Source organism: Archocentrus centrarchus, chromosome 24 (assembly GCF_007364275.1).
Source record: "Archocentrus centrarchus isolate MPI-CPG fArcCen1 chromosome 24, fArcCen1, whole genome shotgun sequence".
NCBI classification, from domain to species: domain Eukaryota; kingdom Metazoa; phylum Chordata; class Actinopteri; order Cichliformes; family Cichlidae; genus Archocentrus; species Archocentrus centrarchus.
The window spans coordinates 1,087,636-1,106,748 of record NC_044369.1 but is presented as its reverse complement, the minus strand read 5'-3'; the positions used below and the strand labels follow the sequence as shown (position 1 = coordinate 1,106,748).

General features: G+C 45.0%; 1 protein-coding gene across 1 annotated transcript; it reads left to right on the top strand.

Annotated features, from left to right (window-relative positions):
• Window positions 1–3,119: 3,119 nt before the first annotated feature.
• Window positions 3,120–19,084, top strand: nt5e (5'-nucleotidase, ecto (CD73)). Its single transcript, XM_030721521.1, has 9 exons — window positions 3,120–3,718; window positions 5,768–5,990; window positions 9,058–9,246; window positions 14,130–14,327; window positions 15,393–15,547; window positions 15,646–15,754; window positions 15,916–16,065; window positions 17,173–17,373; window positions 17,439–19,084. Exons 1-9 carry the CDS (start codon window positions 3,362–3,364, stop codon window positions 17,612–17,614), a joined length of 1,758 nt encoding a protein of 585 aa, XP_030577381.1. The 5' UTR covers window positions 3,120–3,361; the 3' UTR covers window positions 17,615–19,084.
• The last annotated feature ends 29 nt before the right edge of the window (window positions 19,085–19,113 follow it).

Genomic DNA, 19,113 nt, shown 5'->3' with positions numbered 1-19,113 from the left:
AGAACTGCATTAAGAGTAGTGAGAAAGACTTTTCTGATGTGAGAACTGCACCAAAGTGATGTGAAAATAAAAACTGCAGATCTGGCCTGATGCACCTGAGTTTGACACGTGTTGTTCAGAAAGAAGAAAAACAATAAAATAAATGAAATCTGAAAATTTTGTCTGAGTGAAATTATTTTGCCTAAAACGGGATTTGATTTAATGAATTGGGCGATGAATGATGTGACTTTGATGAATATTTTGTGCAGGCTGAAACCTTTCATGCTTCTGTTGTTATCTCACACACATCTCAGTGTAGTCAGCCTGCAACCTTCAATCAGTCAGTGCAGTCATCACTCCCCATGTCCTGCTGGTTACTGCATGCTGGTTGTTGCACAGAGCATGCACGGTTTAGCAGCAATCATACGATGCTCCGGTTCTGCTTCGAGGAACCACATAACTTTCGACCTGAAGACTGAGCTTCGAGTTTTGTGCAGGATCATTTTCTGTTTCATTTTCAGCTGTTGTTTCAGGTTGAGGTGTAAAAACTTCACAGTGCTCTGCTGAGAAACAACAGTCGCACATACAAATCTTTAACTGAACAGATTTGTGGCTTAATATCTGCCACTGATGCTACAGGCTGCATTTAAATGGTGCAGATCCTATTTTCTAACAGAGAGCAGCTTGATTCATGTGACACTCACACAGCAGAGGGCACAGCAGGCTGAACAGCTGCAATTCAAATGCAGACACTTAAACATGAAAACTGAGAGTGAATCTTTGTGACTCGGGGGCTTCTTCAGCACGAAGTGCTCAGAGCGAGTTTCTCTCAGACCGAAAAAATGAGAGACTCGGAGACTGCGAGCAGCCTCGGGCAGTTAGAAGCTGCAGTCACTGTGAAATGACTGCAGAAGTGTTCCCGTTAAGCTCGGTGAGGCCCACAGTCCCCAACTGATTCCTCTTTGTTTCTCCACTCACAGTGAACCTAAGACAGAATTAAACACATCTTCACATTAGCAGAAATCATGATTTCTTTTTTAATTACCGTGGAGCAAATTTAGCCCAAACACACAGCGTGCACAGTTCATTTGGACTTGAAGCAGGGGCCCTGGATAACACACACACACACACACACACACACACACACACACACACACACACACACACACACTCACACACACACACACAGTTTTTGGGATGTGGTCACTATGATAGAAACAACCTTACAAACATGACCGAGTCAGAGCAGATTTTAGTCGTGCTCATCAAAACTCAAACATATTCAGTGTCAGCAGCTGTGCCTTCATGGAGGGATCCTCCTCCTCCTCCTCCTTATCTTCTTTATCAGGTGTGTGAAGTGTTGTGACACACATGAACCACAAAGACATTCAGTCTGATGGTGACAGGAGGTGCTGGACAGCAGAGACCATGAAGCTGCTGTTTGTTAAAGATTTATGAAAGTGTTTCTTCTCAGCATGTCGCTGCATTTGTGTCTGCAGACTGAATTTCTAAATATATTTTATTGAAGTAAAAACCTGCTGACAAAGCGATGGTTGCAGGTCAGAGGTCAGTCAGCCTTTGTGGGCCTTCTGTTGCACACTGGTGCAAACATCAGGCTGAACATTATTAGATTTGTGGTTTTCTGTGTTGTAATTTACTCAGTTGTTGCAGCTACGGCTGAAGCCCCGACCTGATGTCAGGCGTGCTGCAGCGTTTGGACCAGCAACCATTACAAACTCAAAGGAGACTTTGTGTAAACCCTGTGAAGCCCAGCCTGTGAGTTTAGGGTGCAGCTTCAGCTTCAGCCCCCGTCTTACTTCAGTCATCTTTTAGTTTCAGTTTAAACATCAGCTGTGGTAAAGTGTTTGAGTTAGGCCTGTAATGTGTGTTTATACTAACTGTACATGTACACTGCGTGCATGTGGGTATGCTGTGTATACAGTGATGTTATAGAGGAGTAAGCTCTGTTTACACAGCACTGACATTTTGCATCAGCAAAGGAATTAAGCTGTTCCTGTTACAGGAGCTGAACGTGTGCAGGCACATTCATCGTCACTCCTGAGTTTCTGTTGCAGCTGCAAAACATTAAAGTGATGCTGGACATCCAAAAGGAATCCACAGCCATGCTCTGTGGCCTCAGTGCTTTGGCTGTTTCTTCTTTATCACGTAACACCGCAGACCAGGGGGGTCCAACATGTGGTCCACAGTCCAGATCCATTCAGCTTTGGCTTTGCAAAGTCTGAAAATGGCCTAATATGTATTTTTGGAAAAGTTTGTTTTTTCTTATTCCTGGTGAGGTGATGGAGGGCAACATGAGTGGAAATGTGTGGAAAGTATTTTTAAATCTTTTTTTAAATCTACACAAAATGAATCATGTTGCTGCCGTTTAGTTACACAAACTCTACATTTATAGACTCACTGTGAGCTGTAAAAGGAGCTGATGGTGACACACTCAGTGAAAAACTGGGCTAAGCTGGAAGAGTCATTATCAGGCTGAAAAATCCTCCCTATTTTTAAGATTAGGCTGAAAACTTTCCTTTATGATCAAGCTTATAGTTAGGGCTGGATCAGGTGACCCTGAACCCTCACTTAGTTATGCTGCTATAGGCCTAGGCTGCTGGGGGGTTCCTATGATGCACTGAGTGTTTCTTTTCATACCCCACTCTGCATTTAATCATTAGTTATTATTAATCTCTGGCTCTCTTCCACAGTCACACATCAAACAATCAAGATGTGACTGAAGTTCAGACTTTCAGCTTTAATTCAAGGAGTTAACAAAAAGATGGAATTACAGCCTTTTTATTGATTGTCTCTCATTTTCAGACTCCAAATCAATCAGAAAACTGACAAACAGGTTCGTGGCCGGGTGAGGCCTGTTCTTTCATTATCCCAGGACACATTCAGCAGAATAAACTCTGTTCCAAGTATTGAACTTGCATTAATTGAATATTAAATTTAGATTTAATATCATCACTCCTCCCGCTGCTACTTTATGATCGCTTCATCCAGGTGGTCTCCCCCCGGCGGCCCGCTCTCTTTACGGTGAAAGGCGCGTGTTTGAAAAAGCCAAAGAACCTCCTCCGCGATTCAGACGCTGTGACGTTCATTTACTGGGTTTTCCATCCTTATCCTGGTCTCGGTGCCTTTTACGTATCGTGGAGCTCTTTGCTCTCCTTTTGGGCTGAAAGGTGATCGTTTCTTTAGGCTTTTATCCAGCGACAGAGGAGCACCGAAACAACCCAGAGACTGCAGCCTGTAACTCTCCTCCTCCCTCGTTTAATTTACAGGCCAGCATGTGTTAGAGGAATTTGGGGCGGGGAGGAGGAGACCAACGAGTGCCACCGACCCCCGGTTTTCTCCGGCACTGTTTTTGCGCACAGCGATGGAAGCGCTGCGCTGCGAGCGGCGCGGTCAGACGCGGCTTTGCCTCCTCTTTTTCGTCCTCCTGCTGGGATTCTTCGCGTCCGCATCGGCGGTCTGGGACCTGGTTCTTCTCCACACCAACGACGTGCACGCCCGGGTGGAGGAGACCAGCGTGCACTCCGGGAAATGTGGCAGAAACGAAAAGTGCTTTGCCGGCGTCGCCCGGAGAGCCGCGGAGATCCAGAGGATCCGCAGCACCGAGAGGAACGTGCTCCTCCTGGACGCCGGAGACCAGTTTCAGGGCACCGTGTGGTTCAATTACTACAAGGGAGCCGAGGCAGCACACTTCATGAACAAGCTGCGCTACGATGCCATGGTAGGACAGGTTTCTATTCTCCTCTGAAACTCTGATCACACACGTTTTATTATTGTTTTACTCTCAGGAAGGAGATGATGGGTTAATAATGATCCCATTGGAGACTTTGGTACTTTGTCCCACTGACGCATCAAGTACTCCGATCACTGACTCGGTCTGTTCTGTTGCGGCGCACATAATCAGCCCTGCCACACACAAACATCCTCCTGCGCCTCCGCTCCTCTGGAGCCAGGCAGGCTGGGAGCAAACAGCAAAGGAGGAGGTCTGTGGCAGCCGCGGGGAGTTTTCTGACTAGCTCCTTATTTATTCAGCAGCCTCAGTAGAGATGGACATGACTCCTGAAAAACAGAGCAGAAAGTTTTGAGCATGTGCAGAAACATTTCTGAGCACTTAAATAGGCAGATAGCATAATTACACACTGACTCACAAACACAGCAGAGGAGAAAATCAGACCCACATACATGAGGAAATGTTACTCAGAACACCTGAGAGCCACCTGAGAGCCTCGAGTATGAGTTGATTTTGTGTTTTACAAATGAAGACTTTTCCATTATAATAGATGCAGAAAGGATCAGCTGGAGGCCCCAGAGTTCCTGAGGGAGGACTCCCAGCTCTCTAACGCAAAGCTTCGCGGCCGCTTTTCGATTCCTTCATTGAGCTGGTTTGATTGGATAATTACCCGGATATGTTACTTCGAGTCCTAATTGCTTTTATGCCTTTGGGGGCTTAATGGAAATAGAGTGAAGATAAGTCAACTCAGTTTAATCATCTCAAACAGAGTTTTTCATCTGTGCAGATGGAGGAGTCATGTTGGTATTTAATTGGGAGCCACACACAGGACTGCACTCACTGAAAGGCTCAGTGTGATTTATTGGTTCAGGTTGAAAGGCCACAGGCGATTTTAATCCCCCTAATTGCTGCATTGAGGAGAGAAAGTTGATAATGGATCAGCTTTCTGTGGCTTTTAATCCTCAATCAGAATCAGAGTCGCTCTTTACTTTTGATGGATAACAAAAGTCCATTTTTATTGGCTCAGAAGTCTGAAGATTAAGTCTTTTCTGTTTGAACAAAAGTGAATGAATGAAAAATGAAAACATGTTTCGATACACAGTTTCCATAACACAAAACGTTTTATGGCTCCACCTGTGAAACATGAAACTCTATACACACTTTCGTTTTCATCATCCACCTTAAAGGTCTGAGCTCAGACCGAGCCGATACCAAAGTATAAATGTGAGGCCGTCTGTCTGACAGCTGAAGCTCGGCTCAAACTGGGTCACGCAGCAGGACAATGACCCCAACCACAGCAGCACGCTGAAAACCTCAATGCACCGAAGCAACGAGCAGGCCAGAGTTTCTCCACAGTGACGTGAGAGGTTGATAATCTCAAACAGAATATGATTTCTTCGACTTATTGCTGCTAAAGGAGGTTCTGCAAGCTTCTGAATCACAGGGTGTACACCCCCACCAGGCAAACCTTCTTTTCCACTTTAGTAGAAGTATGTGAAGTCTCACTGCAGCAACCAAATTCAAGGTCCACAACCCTGTAAATGCTGAGCTCCTGTTGGTGCTCCTGACCTGATGAACTACCGTCAAGCTCGGACTGTTCTCGTGACGCTGCTGCTTGGTCTCCGGGTTCAGCAGAAACAAGCCTCAGCTCGGCAGTGTGACGAGAACGTTACTGTTTGCTTCCTGTGCAGGTCTGAGGGGAATCTGCTGAAGTGCAGGTGGCCCCAACCAAACTCAAATATAGGAGAAGTGCAGGAAGTGGAAAAGACGGACAAATTCAAATCAAATATTTTTGCCCCAAAAAGGATTTGAGCTGGAGGTGAGTAGAGGCCTTCATGGTCCAAACCTGAGGAAACAGAGGTGTGCAGTGCTAAAGGATGCAGTGTGGGCTTGGTTGGTTGGTTGGTTGGTTGGTTGGTGTAAAATTTAACCCCGATTGTGGAAAACAGTTGAAGAAGACAACAATGAGACTGCTGCTGTCAGGTCAGCCATTCATCTCCAAGTTCTTCATTTAACATTTTCATCATTTTCCTTTTTCAGGTTTTTGGAAACCACGAGTTTGATAATGGAGTGAAAGGACTCATGAGACCGTTCCTGGAGCAGATCAAGTGTCCCATTCTCAGCGCTAACATCAAAGCAGACCACACTCTGAACTCAACGTTCGGCATTACGTACTTACCTTATAAGATATTTACTATTGGTGCGCAGAAGGTGGGCGTGGTGGGGTACACCTCACGGGAAACATCGGCTCTCTCCAGACCAGGTAAGTGGAAGTAAATCCCGTTGACTTTTTTTTTTTTTATGATTAACATTTTATTGAATAGGCAACATCTAATGGCGTAATGGAGAACACACTAAACAGTAGACAGGAAACAAAAAAACCCAAAACAAAACAAAAAAACAAAAAAAAAAGGGGGGGGGGTAAGAAAGTAAAGTAAATGGGGGGGGGGTGACATTAAGATATTTTGTAGCACAGTTTGGCCAGCCTTTATTTATGTGGGGCTTACTACGGATGGGTGGGACAGAGGTGGCCTTCCACTGAGAGATAATCAGTTTGCCCCCCAGCATTAATGCAGTCTGGACCCATTCAGCAGTGTTGGATGGCAAATGTTTAAGGAGGGACGGGTCCCCCAGAATGAACACTCTGGGAGAAAACTGGATTTCTTTTTGTATAATCAATTTGACATATTTATAAATTGCCTCCCAGAAGTCTTGGACATCAGGGCATTTCCATAGCATGTGAATCAGTGTGCCTGTCTCAGCCTGACATCGCCAGCATTTAGGTGACTGTATAAGGGTGGCTCTATGCAATCTATGTGGCGACCAGTATATTCTGTGCAATAGTTTGAATTGTACCAACCTTGTTTTAAGTTCCCTGGACATTTTTTTAATATTTTGAACTGTCATTTTCCATTCCTGGTCAGTGAAGGCCGTGCCAAGGTCCAATTTCCCAGGCAGATCGCAAAGCGGGGAGCCCTTTGTCCATATCCTTTATCAACATGGAGTAATATTTAGAGACCACATGCTGTCCCTGCGAGATTTTCCTAATGTGGGAAAGACAATCTACAGCTGCAGGAGGTGTGGCTGGGGATCCATAAATTCCAAGCAGTAAATGACGAAGTTGTAGGTACCTCCAGAATTGGCTTTCTGGGAGCTGAAATTGTATTTTAAGCGCATTAAAGGACTTAAGAATCCCTCCATCATATAGGTCTCCAAGGACCAAAATTCCTCTTTGGACCCACAGTTTCCAGAGAATAGGAGATTTACCAATACAAAGTTTGGGATTAAGCCATATAGAAGCTTCATCCCGTTGACTTTTTAATAATTCAGTGAACAAAGAGCTTCCAGGATGAGACTGGAAACAAACTGCAAATAAAGCATCTAAAATATCAAAATCAAGATTCTTTACTTGTGTCCTTTGGGAGAAATTTGTCTCAGTTTAAAAAGAAGAAGAGGGTACCCCGCACAATAAAACAGAGCAAAAACATCCAAAATACAATAAAACAACACAAATGCATTTACATGGACAATAGAACTGTAAATATAAAACCAATATACAGTTTATAAGAAACTATACATTTTGCCATATGTGCTCTTCACGTTAGCTCATTGATTAGCTTAACTGATAAGGCTACAAATGAATGTTTGTACCTGTTGTATTTACAAAGAGCCTGAACCTCCTTCCTGAATTCAGCAGCACGTACTCTGTGTGCTGTCAGCTCAGATTATTTGTCTGTGCACTCATTGCTCAGTCAAAGAGTTCCTGAAGGTTGGAGGGAGTATGACCCATAATCTTGCCTGCTGTTTTTATTAACTTATGGATTTGCATTTTGGATTTAACTGTAAGACTGTACTGGAGGATTGACTCTGTTGATGCTCTATAAAAAATTAGCATTATATTTTTGCAAATGCTGAATAACCGGAGTCTACGCAGAAAATGAAGACGCTGATGGATGCTGGCAGACACCGTGGCAACATGTGTCCGCCAGCTCAGGTCACTGTCAGTGTGAGCACCGAGGTATTTGTATGAGGTCACCTGTTTAATGGCTTTATTGAGTGTGGTCACAGGGTTCTGGTCACCAGCTGATCTGGGATCCAGCAGCAGGTGTTTATGTGAAGTTTATGTGTATCACACCAGGTCACAAACCTCTCCACGGCAGCTCTGTGGGTGGAGTCACTGGAATCCTTGGTGAACAGACTGGGAATGACGGCGTCATCGGAAAACGTCATAATGTACTGATTTAACGCACAACTTACAGTCACGTGTGTACAGTATGCATAACTGTAGTCTAGTAATGGCTGACGAACCTCCAGAGGAGCACATTTTCCCCGCCGTGCTTCACGGTGGCTCTGAGGTTCTCTTGAAGCTCTTTGTTAGAAAAATGCCAGCTGGTGCTGTGGTGCTTCTGCCCGGAAACACGTGGCTTAAAAAGGCCCATTCTTCGCCTGTGTTCATTCACAAACTGTAGTTGTGAGACGTTTTTTTCAGGAAGCCTTCGATGTTCACGCCTTCTCCAGATGTTCACGTTGACACAAAGAGCTGCAGAGCTGCTGGTCTGGGGGCTCCTGGAGACTTTTTCAGCAGTCGGCTGTGAATGTGCTGAAGGCCGGTCCTCAGCATTAGTGCGCCATTTATTGATAATATTGCTCAATATTTATTTATTTAGTTAGTTAGTTACTTAACTGCGAACAGTTTCTTCCTGGGTCCAAGCTCCACCTCTCTATCTGCTTCAAGCTGACAGGCCAGCAGCTGTAAAAACAGTCAGTCTGGCGGTTGCCAAATAGCCTCCAAGCTTCCACGACTGCGTCCCAAACTGAGAGCCTCGAACGCTTTTTTTTTTTTTTTCAGATCATCAAACTAAACACGGAGCCAAAAAACTGCATCAATTCTTTTTTGCTTCTAAGGTGTGGTTTGTTGGGTAGAACAGAAATAACTCAATTCAATTCAATTCAATTTTATTTATATAGCGCCAAATCACAACAAACTGTCGCCTCAAGGCGCTTTGTATTGTGGGTAAAGACCCTACAATAATACAGAGAAAACCCAACAGTCAAAACGACCCCCTGTGAGCAGCACTTGGTGACAGTGGGAAGGAAAAACTCCCTTTAACAGGAAGAAACCTCCAGCAGAACCAGGCTCAGGGAGGGGGGGTCATCTGCTGCGACCGGTTGGGCATAATTTATCATATTTAACCGTTAAATATGATAAATTATGAATATGAAAATGCTGCCTGTGATGGTTATTCGATTTGGCAGAAATGCAAACAGAGACGCACAAATGGAGGTTCAAAGTGGGAACGGTCAAAAAGTGTCCGATTGTTTCTCCACAGGACCTCACCTGCAGTTCCTGGACGAGGTGACTGCCCTTCAGGAGCAGGTGAACAAACTTCACACTCTGGGGATCAGTAAGATCATCGCTCTGGGCCACTCGGGCTTCACTGTGGATCAGCAGATCGCCAGGAAGGTCCGCGGGGTCGACGTCGTCATCGGCGGACACACCAATACCTTCCTCTATACAGGTAGGAAGGCGGAGACAGCTGTGGCTGGCACACCTGTTACTTCAGCTGTTAGTTCAGAACCTGCTGTTAAAGGTTTCAAATATATCAGCAGGTTATTAAATGCATTGAAATTGTTTGTCTTTTGTTTGTTTTTACGGTTCTTTTTTTCAGTCGTTGGGATCCCAGACGCCTGAAATCTCAGACTTTTCGGTGCCGTTCCTGCAAAGCTGTCAGGATTACTAATTAAACGTCAGGTCTTATTTAGACAGGTCAGATCTTTGCCCCATTAATGTTCAGGAGGTAAAAACAGTGACTTGATTTTTCAGCCCTCTGGCTTTGCATTTCTTTTAAAGAGCTGCTGCTGCTGCTGCTTTACTCTCAGTCCTTCATTCATGCGTCTTCATGAGTAGTATAATCCCAGTCCTTGCATTTCATTGTCCTGCAGCATCTAACACGGTCTCTGTGAGTCGTGTCTTTGCTTCTTGATGAGAGGAAACTTTGAGTCTTCACCCTCATTTCAGAGCAGACACGCTGTCTGCACAAGGCTGGTCTCTATAAATAACTCTGCAGTGTTGCCTGTAAATGGCAGACGGAGACCTCGGGTCACAGAAAGATGTTTTCCTGCAGCAAAGACCAGGCATTGTATAACTGCCCCCACTTAGAGGCTCAGGCAGCACTTCATCTCTGTTTGGACTCAGAGGAGGAAGAGAGTCCTTCAAAGGACAACATATCACCCCCACCCTTATTAATCTCCACTGGCTCCTGGTAAAATCACTCAGTACCCTGGCCCCTCAGTATCAGTGTGACCTCCTTCACCCATACAAACAGTCTCAGACATGTTGGTCCTCGGCCATGGGTCTGCTCTCTGTCCCTCGCACTAACCTCCACACCTTTTGGGGACAGAACCTTCAGTGTGGCAGCCTCTGGAGCTCTCTCCCCATCACTGGAGTCTTTTAAGGAACTTTTGAAAACTCGCCAGTTCAGAAAAAAGCCTTTTTCTCTAGTTTATTTGTTTTTTGTTTATTTACACTTTTTGTACTGTACAGAGTCCTTGGGTTTCTTGAAGTTATCATTATTATTATTATTGAACGGTGGCAGTGATGCATTCAAGTCCTCCTGCAGTGTTAATATTCTGCAGATGAGCATGCAGAGAGTATGTTGGACTCGTGTTTTGAGCCTTTAACCTGTTCATAATGGAAAAAATCCCAGAAGTGCCACTAATGCACAGACTTTAGAGCAGAGATTTCTCACAGAAATGATGTTATTCAGGAGCAGAGCAGTGTGTAATGTCACTGAATGATGGTCATAATATTTAGAAGAGCAGATTTCACATCTTTGTCTCTGAGTGACATCAGAAATTCCAAGCTCTGTGTTTTTTATTTTTTCTGTAAACTTTTGGGAATATCTCATCACACTTGAAACGCTACAGAAAGACCACCCTCACAGTCACAGAGGAGTTTAATCCACCCATCCGGGTGGATATCAGACTCCTGAACTGCTGTTTAGTCCTTCCTTTTTGAGAACCTAACGTGATCGAGTGCTGAAACATTTCAGCCATTAATAAGAGATCAGCTGACACTTTCTAGACTTTCTGAAAAATCCTATGTACAAACACCTCCTCAGCCTCCAGCGTCTCAGTGTGTGGAAGCTTGTTTTTCACACTGAAAAAAAGTTTTTTGTGCTATCCATAACTTTCCACTTATTAACTCATTAACTCTTTAGAGTTAATTTGTTGAAATTTTGAGTTAGCGCTGTAAATCACGAAGCTCCATGAAAGCTCATTTCCTTGTTAGCTGGAAGCAGATGCACATGCTCACTCAATCAGGTGGCAAGAAATCACCTAAATCAGATTCAAGTGGCCTGTGGAATTTTATGTGACTTGTAAAAAAATCCATCTTATGTGTAAGTCGGATAAAATCCGATTCTTCAAAATATCAGACAGTTTGGGGTCTAATATCGAATTTTATTGCAATGGCTTCTGCTTCATCCCTGGATTTGCTTCTGCAAATTTTATAATCTCATATTTTTGCTCCTAAGTGCAAGTTTGTAGCTTATGCTTGACTCCTGTGCTGGTCATAATTGTCCATCCATCCATTCGTCCATCCATTCATCCAGTCATCCATTGTCTTCCCCGGGGCAGACACTCTCCAGCGTGTCTGCCCCGGGGCTTCCTCCCAGTACGACATGCCCGGGACACCTCACCCAAGAGGTGCCCAGGAGGCATCCTAGTCAGATGCTCGAACCACCTCAACTGGCTCCTCTCGATGTGGAGGAGCAGCAGCTGTACTTTGAGCCCCTCCTGAATGGCTGCACTCCTCACCTTATCTCTAAGGGAGAGGCCAGCCACCCTTCGGAGGAAGCTCATTTCTGCCGCTTGTATTCATGATCTTATTCTTTTGGTCACTAAACAAAGCTCGTGACCATAGGTGAGGGTAGGGACGTAGATCGACTGGTAAATCGACAGCTTCGCTTTCATGCTCAGCTCCCTCTTCACCACGACAGACCGGTGCAGTGTCCTCATCACTGCAGACGCAGCCCCGATCCATCTGTCAGTCTCCGGTTCCCTTCTCCCGTCACTTGTGAATAAGACCCCAAGATGCTTGAACTCCTCCAGTCCATGGGCACTCCACCCTTTTCCGGCTGAGGACCATGGCCTCAGATTTAGAGGTGCTAATTCTCATGCCAGCCGCTTCACACTCAGCTGCGAACCGTTCCACTGCGAGCTGGAGGCCACCACCTGATGAAGCCAACAGGACCGCATCATCCACAAAGAGCAGAAATGAGATTGTGTGGCCACCATGGCAGAAGCCATCTGCCACCTGGCTGCGCCTAGAAATTCTGTCCATAGAAATTATGAACAGAATCAGTGACAAAGGGCAGGCCTGGCGATGTCCAACACCCACAATAAACGAGTCCGACTTATTGCTGGCAATACGGACCACGCTTTCCCAGTGCACCCTCACAGTATTTTTAAATGCACCAGGTCTGTCCAGCATCCTCACCCCGCCAACTGATCCAACTCGCCACTAGGTGGTGAACAGTTGACAGCTCAGCTCCTCACTTCACCCGAGTGTCCAGAATCTGATGATACAATTACAAAGCTGATCATCAACCTGTGACCTAGGGTGTCCTGGTGCCACGTGCAGTTATGGACATCATTATGGACAAACTGTGGTTTGCACAGAAGTCCAATAACAAAACACCATTCAGGTTCAGATTGGGCAGGCTGTTCCTCCCAATCACACCCCTCCAAGTCTCACTGTCATTGCCCACGTGAGCGTTGAAGTCTCCCAGCAGGACGATGGAGCACCCTTGAGCGCCCTGCCCAGTGACTCCAAGAAGGGTGGGTACTCTGAACTGTCATTTGGCACATACAAACAAACAACAGTCAGGACCCGAGGAAGCAACCCTCTGGTCTACCGGTGAAAACTCCAACGTACAGGCAGCAAGCTGATGGGATACAAGAATACCCACCCCAGCTTGCCGCCTCTCACCGAGGGCAACTCCAGACTGGAACAAAGTCCAGCCCCTCTCCAGGAGACTGGTTCCAGAGCCCAGGCCGTGCATTGAGGTGAGCCCGACCGTATCTAGCCAGTATCTCTCAACCTCACGCACTAGCTCAGGCTCCTTCCCCACCAGAGAGGTGACAGTCTATGTCCCAATGGCCAGTCTTGATGGCCAGGGATGGGTCCGCCCTCGCCACCACCCAACACACATTGAACCTAACCCCTACGACACCTCCTCCGGGTGGTGGGCCTACAGGAGGGTGGGCCCATGTCGTCTCTTCGGGCTGTGCCCGGCCAGGCATCATGGGCTATTGCCCGGCCACCAGACACTTTCCCTCAAGCTCTGGCTCCAGGGTGGGGCCCCGGTAACCCTTTCCCGGGCAGGGTAAACAGTTCCCTTGATGATTTTTTTCATAGGGGTCTTCTGAATCGCTCTTTGTCTGGCCCCTCACACAGGACCAATTTGTCACGGGAGACCCTACCAGGGGGACAACCCGCCGGACAACATAGCTCCTGGGATCACTGGGACACGCAAACCCCTCCACCACGATAAGGTGGCAATTTACAGAGGAGTGCCATGATTGTCTCCAGTGAAATGAATTGATTTGACCAGTGCAGCCAATCCAGACATCACGTGACTGTATAGACACTCATTAGTGTGTGTGTAGGCGTGGCGGGAGTTGAAGAGGGCTTTAGCGCTAAACTCACCCGACTTATGCGATCACATTTAATTGGAAATATATTACAATAGGACCAGATTTTTCATCCGAGGTAGACGAAAAGCCGACTTGTATGATCCGATTTGGGTGATGGTTTTTATTGGAATTAACATCAGGAAAACTTGCAGAAGCCATCCGACTAGCGCGAAAGTCCCATTTGTGCAACTTCGACTTAGGTGATTTTTTTTTTTACTGTATGTCTGTGATGTTAGCTAGCAGTGTTTAGCAAACGTGAGCGTTTTGTCAGGTTTTGACCTTTGACCTTCTAGCCAATAAGAGCTGCATAAAAGGAATCAATATTTTCATTTTTACCTGTTAGAGAGCCGATGCTTTCAGCTTCCTGCTTCCAGGTGACAAGGAAAAGTACCTTCATGGAGCTTCCTGATTTGCAGAGCGAACTGAAAGATATAACTCAAAATTTTGACTTATTTTCTCAGAATTTCATTTCAACTTAATGAGTCAAAATTTTGAGTTATGGATAGTATTTTTTTTTTAGTGGTGGGAACAAGCTATCTCAGACCTGAGGATTTGCTGCTTTTTTTTTTTAAATTTTCCATCAAATGCGGTGAGCATATTTCAGCCATATGAACTAAAAACTGTAGTTTTTATTCAATAAACGTTCCTGGCAGAAAATTTCCATGTTTTACTTCATCTCCTGTTTTTTTTTTCCGTTTTTCAGGAATCCCTCCTTCTACTGAAATCCCCGCCGGTTCTTATCCCTTCATGGTGACCTCAGAGGATGGGCGGCAGGTTCCTGTGGTGCAGGCCTACGCTTTTGGAAAATATCTGGGTTACCTGAAGGTCACCTTTGATGATGCTGGGAATGTGGTGAAGTCAGCTGGAAACCCCATCCTGCTGGATAGCAGCATCACACAGGGTAATGAGCACAGAGTCTGCCATGTTTCTGAGTTTGTTCCTTATCGGGTTCTCCTTCCTGTCTTTGTGCTGTTGGAGGATTGCTGATTGCACAGTTGATGGTTACACCATCTTACCCACGGATATCTGCGGATGAGGGATCTCTTTAGTTTTTTGTTGATGGAGGTTTTGCCACTGAAACCTTTTGCAGCTGAAATCTGAATGGTTTTTGTGAGTTTGTGAGATCTACCTGGTGCAAATTGGATGAATCTGGACCGCCGTGTGTGAGTCTATTTTGCATCCATAATCATGTTTTTAAGAATCCTAGGAATTTTCAGGTGGATGAAGCTCCTCAGTCTTTTACAAATTAAAAAAAAAAAAAGAAAATTATTAACTGATAGCTCATTTTGAAGGAGTATGCAACATCATTCGAGCTTTGATGCATAACAAAAAAAAAAAGGATTTTACTCGTTTATCACGACTTCCTAAATCACACATTTCTTAGAAGAATCACAGCAGGAATTAAACCGTTTCAACACCTTATCTGTTTTTGGCGGAGGTGTTTTGATGTCTGCCGCCCCACAGCTTTGGGCAGGGACCGTTTTCCCATTGTTGACTGCTCGTTTACAACCACAGGAGGTGCCTGCTGCTGGACATTAGAATAAAGGCACCTCCATACTGACTTCACAGCTTAGACCCTGTCCCTGTGTCGATACTTTCTGTGGTGGAAATCATGGAGTTTATGCTGGGAAATAAAATTAGCTGCTGACGCTTGTTTATACCGATCCCTGGAAAAACAAAGCTTTGCTCATTCACGCTGTGGGTGGTACACTTTGCAGACAGACCTTGTTTTTTTTAATCAGATTTTTTTTTTTTATTGTTTTTGAGATCAGAAGACTAAAAGAAAAACAGGGAGCTCAGCTGGAATGAGTTTAGCATGGAAGGATTTTTGTCAGTCACAGATTAGAGTCTGATATCTAAATGATGTGTGGATTATTAGCCAGAGTGAGGGCTTATTGGCAGAAAACCAGGGATTTAAAGGTCTGTTCACTGTTTCTTCGACTCCTCCTAAAACTGCCTGGCACAGATCCAGAGGTGCTGGCTGATGTGGAGGAATGGAAGAAGAATCTGGCCAACTACTCGGCTCAGGTGGTGGGACAGACTCTGGTCTTCCTGAACGGGTCGACTCAGGATTGCCGCTTTCAGGAATGCAACCTGGGAAACCTCATCTGCGACGCCATGGTGAGCCTTTAAGAAATACTTGAGTACGATTATATTCCTATTCCCAGCTGTCGCCCATGTATAACTGAGGAAGTCTGCTTCCTGTTTCTGTTCTTCAGCTCAACAATTACATCAGGTTCCCAGATGATGTCCAGTGGAACCACGTCAGTGCCTGCATCATCAATGGAGGAGGCATTCGGACATCTATCGATGAACGCACCAGGAACGGTGAGGTCAAACAAACGTCACTGTATCTGACCTGCAGATCCGAACATGTCGGATCAGTTTTTCACTCACAGAAAAGCCAAAACCAAAAACTTGTTGAGCGTTCAGTGTTTCTGATGAACTTTAATGGCATAAAACTGTTTCCTGTGATGCATTTCCTGCAGGTTCAATCACAATGGAGGACCTGATCTCCGTCTTACCCTTCGGGGGAACCTTCGACCTGGTGGAGCTGAAAGGCTCCACGCTGAGGAAAGCTTTCGAACACTCGGTCAAACGACACGGCCTGAGCACCGGAGAGTTCCTACAAGTGTCTGGTATCTGCGCCTTTACATCTGCTCTGGTCATTCGGTCCACAGTTGGTTCAGACAGAAATATCAGCAGACATTCATAGTACCGAGAGGATGAACCGTACAGACGTTCCTGCTCCTCTGATTTTACTCCGGTGCACCTCAAAGTTCACATTTGTGATTTTGTACAAAAATCTATGCCATTTCCCTCCAGCACTGTCATCAGATCAGAATTTCAGTTAGTCCAATATGATGTTCAAATCCAAGGACCGAATTCCCCCATAAAAACCAAAAACCCTACATGGTCTAAATGTGGCCACTGTCCTGTTCGCCTCTGCTGCTCTCTATAGGAGCTCAGCTGAACTTACACTGGTATGGTTTTTGCTTTGTACGGACAGAACTGGGTCTTTGTGATTGGACAGAGTTGATCTGGTGTAATGATGGTGCTGGATGGAAAGAGTTCAATAAAGGATCTAAAATGTACCCTCTGTTGAACCTGGATTTTCTACCTTTGGTGTAAACAGAACAAATCTCTGTGAACACTGGCTTTGCTTTGATCTTGGATAACAGAACCATCAGATAACTTTCCCACAGCCCGCCCTCCCCGTTAAAATACCTGCACATGTTCATAACACACTTTATAGCTCATTCAGCCAAAGAACCGCTGACCTTACGCCATGGCGAGACATCAGTCTGTCCACAGTTCACATGACTGGCTCCTCCGTCATCACTGGTCAGAATCTAATAAAGTTCGTACACAGTAATCATGACATGGCTTTTCTCCCAAACTCAGTGTCAAAGTCACATTTGTTGTTTTCTGAGCAGTTATGTGAATTGTGATGGATCACGAGCCGGATGAGCGTCAGTGACGTTCTGGTTTAACGTTCTCAGTCCTCTTCCTTCAGAGGACATTAAACAGTGAAAGCTACACTTGGAGAGATGTGCTATCAACCTTTGCCTCATTCAAACAAAGTAATTTTTACAACTTTACACAATTTGAAGTCATAAATAATCTGTGTGTACAGAATCCTGGCTGCATTTGACAGATCGCGCCCTTCTCGCATAAGTCACAGCAAATGTTGGACAAGAACTTGGACCAAACTATCAGACTGATGTTTCCATTTCCTCCAACAGGATTTCATGTAGAATTCGACCTCTCCAAACCTCCACATCATCGCATCAGGAGCCTCAGCATCCTCTGCACAAAATGCCGTGTTCCTCACTTCGAACCGGTCCAGGATGAGACGGTTTACAGGGTTGTGCTGCCGTCCTACCTGGTGAGAGGTGGAGACGGGTTCTCGATGATCAGAGATGAGATCCTCAAACACAACAGCGGTGAGTTTTGTTGGTGCGATGATTTGTGTCCTGTGCTGCTTTTCACCCGCTTCTTTTCCCTCCAGGAGATTTGGACATTTCAGTCGTGGCAAATTACATCGCCCAAAGAAAGCGAGTTTATCCGTCTGTCGAAGGACGAATCAAGATCTACAACTCAGCCTCTGGGCTTCAGGAGCAAACGGCTTCCCTGATTTTTATGGTTTCACTGGTACTTCTCTGGAGTTTATGTGGGAATGTGTAACTGCCAAACGGATATTAATATATCTTTTATTTTTTACTGTTTTTTTAATGGCTGTATGACCATAAAGAATTAAAATAACACCCAGATTTAGTCCTGCAAGACTGAAACTCTTGCTTCATAAAACACTGAAACAATTAAAGAAGCTCTGTCAGCATCTTTGAGCTCCATCTGGAACCAGTTTGGACAGAAAAAGCAGCCAAAAGCTGAAACGAGAGGAAAACGAAATACTGCAGTTTCTCCATTAACCACTCGAAGCTTAAAATGCTGTTCAGAAGAAAACGTTAGAAATGCCCTTCGTGTGTAGCTGCAGTTCTTATCTTCTGAGAAAGTGTAAAAAGAATCCAGCGCCTCCCAGGCTCCACATCCCTCCTGTTTGATGGATTTAAGCTGCACTGAGGTCCTTCAACTTTAAATGTTAGCCAGATAACTGCTTGTTGTGGCAGATGCACATTTGGGCAGTGAAAGGTGTTTCTGCGGTTTCCTAATAAACGTCTGGTAAAAACTGAGTGTTGCTGTGATTTTTTTCCCTTTTAGCTGGTGGACAGCAGTGCAGTCTCTCACCTTTGACCTGTCCTTCCACCTCAGACCCTCAGCTGCACTTTAATGCAGACAAAGTCATTAAAGCAGAACAGCAACATTCAGATGCTCTAAAGAGCTCATTTCCATCATGTGGGAGTAAAGCGGAGGCCTTCCTGGCTGCCAGTTTACTTTGTTTTCCGATCCTGGCTGCGATCCCTTTCATTTCTCTGTTGCTTCAACTTCCAGAAAATTTTCTTTGGAAGCCAAATTTTCACATTAGTAGGAAATTATTTTAGGACGATGACCGCAGAGAGTAAAAGAAACAAAGCGGCTCTTTTAAAGTATTATTATAGGTATTTAATGACCAAAACACGGCCTCGAATTTAAATATGTGGAGTAGCAAACAGTTGTAGGTCTGACTGTGGGTGTTGCGTGTCATGCAGCTTTATTTGATGCTTCCTGCAGAAGTGCTGCAGCTGCTGCTGATGAGTCCACTCATCTGAAACCTGAAGTTTACAGATCCTTAAAGAGCTCAGCGACGGCTCCTCACTGCAGTGATTTAGGCTGTTTGCATGAAGGGCAGCAAATTTAAGACTCATCCGTCCAGTTATACTCACATTTATTTCTGCACATAAATAAACAAAAATGTTTGTAAAGCTTTAGAAAATGTTGCAGTGAACACTGCTCTGAACCTGTCAATTCTTAAATGCAGCCTGAGGAAAGACCTTTGCTTTTTATTGGCACTCATGCAACATGTTTCAGTGACTTTATCTCATATGTGCTAATAAACCAGCTGGTTAATGTAACCTATGAATAACACAGCTGTAAAGAAACTGCACATATTTCCCCGCATAACAAAAACTTTACAGAAACCGGGCAGAGAAAAGCTCAAGAGCATGAAAACAAGGAAATGTATGTTTGGCTAATTATTCCTTTGTAACGATGCTTCTTGTCAATAAATCTCACACTGCTGGAAAAGC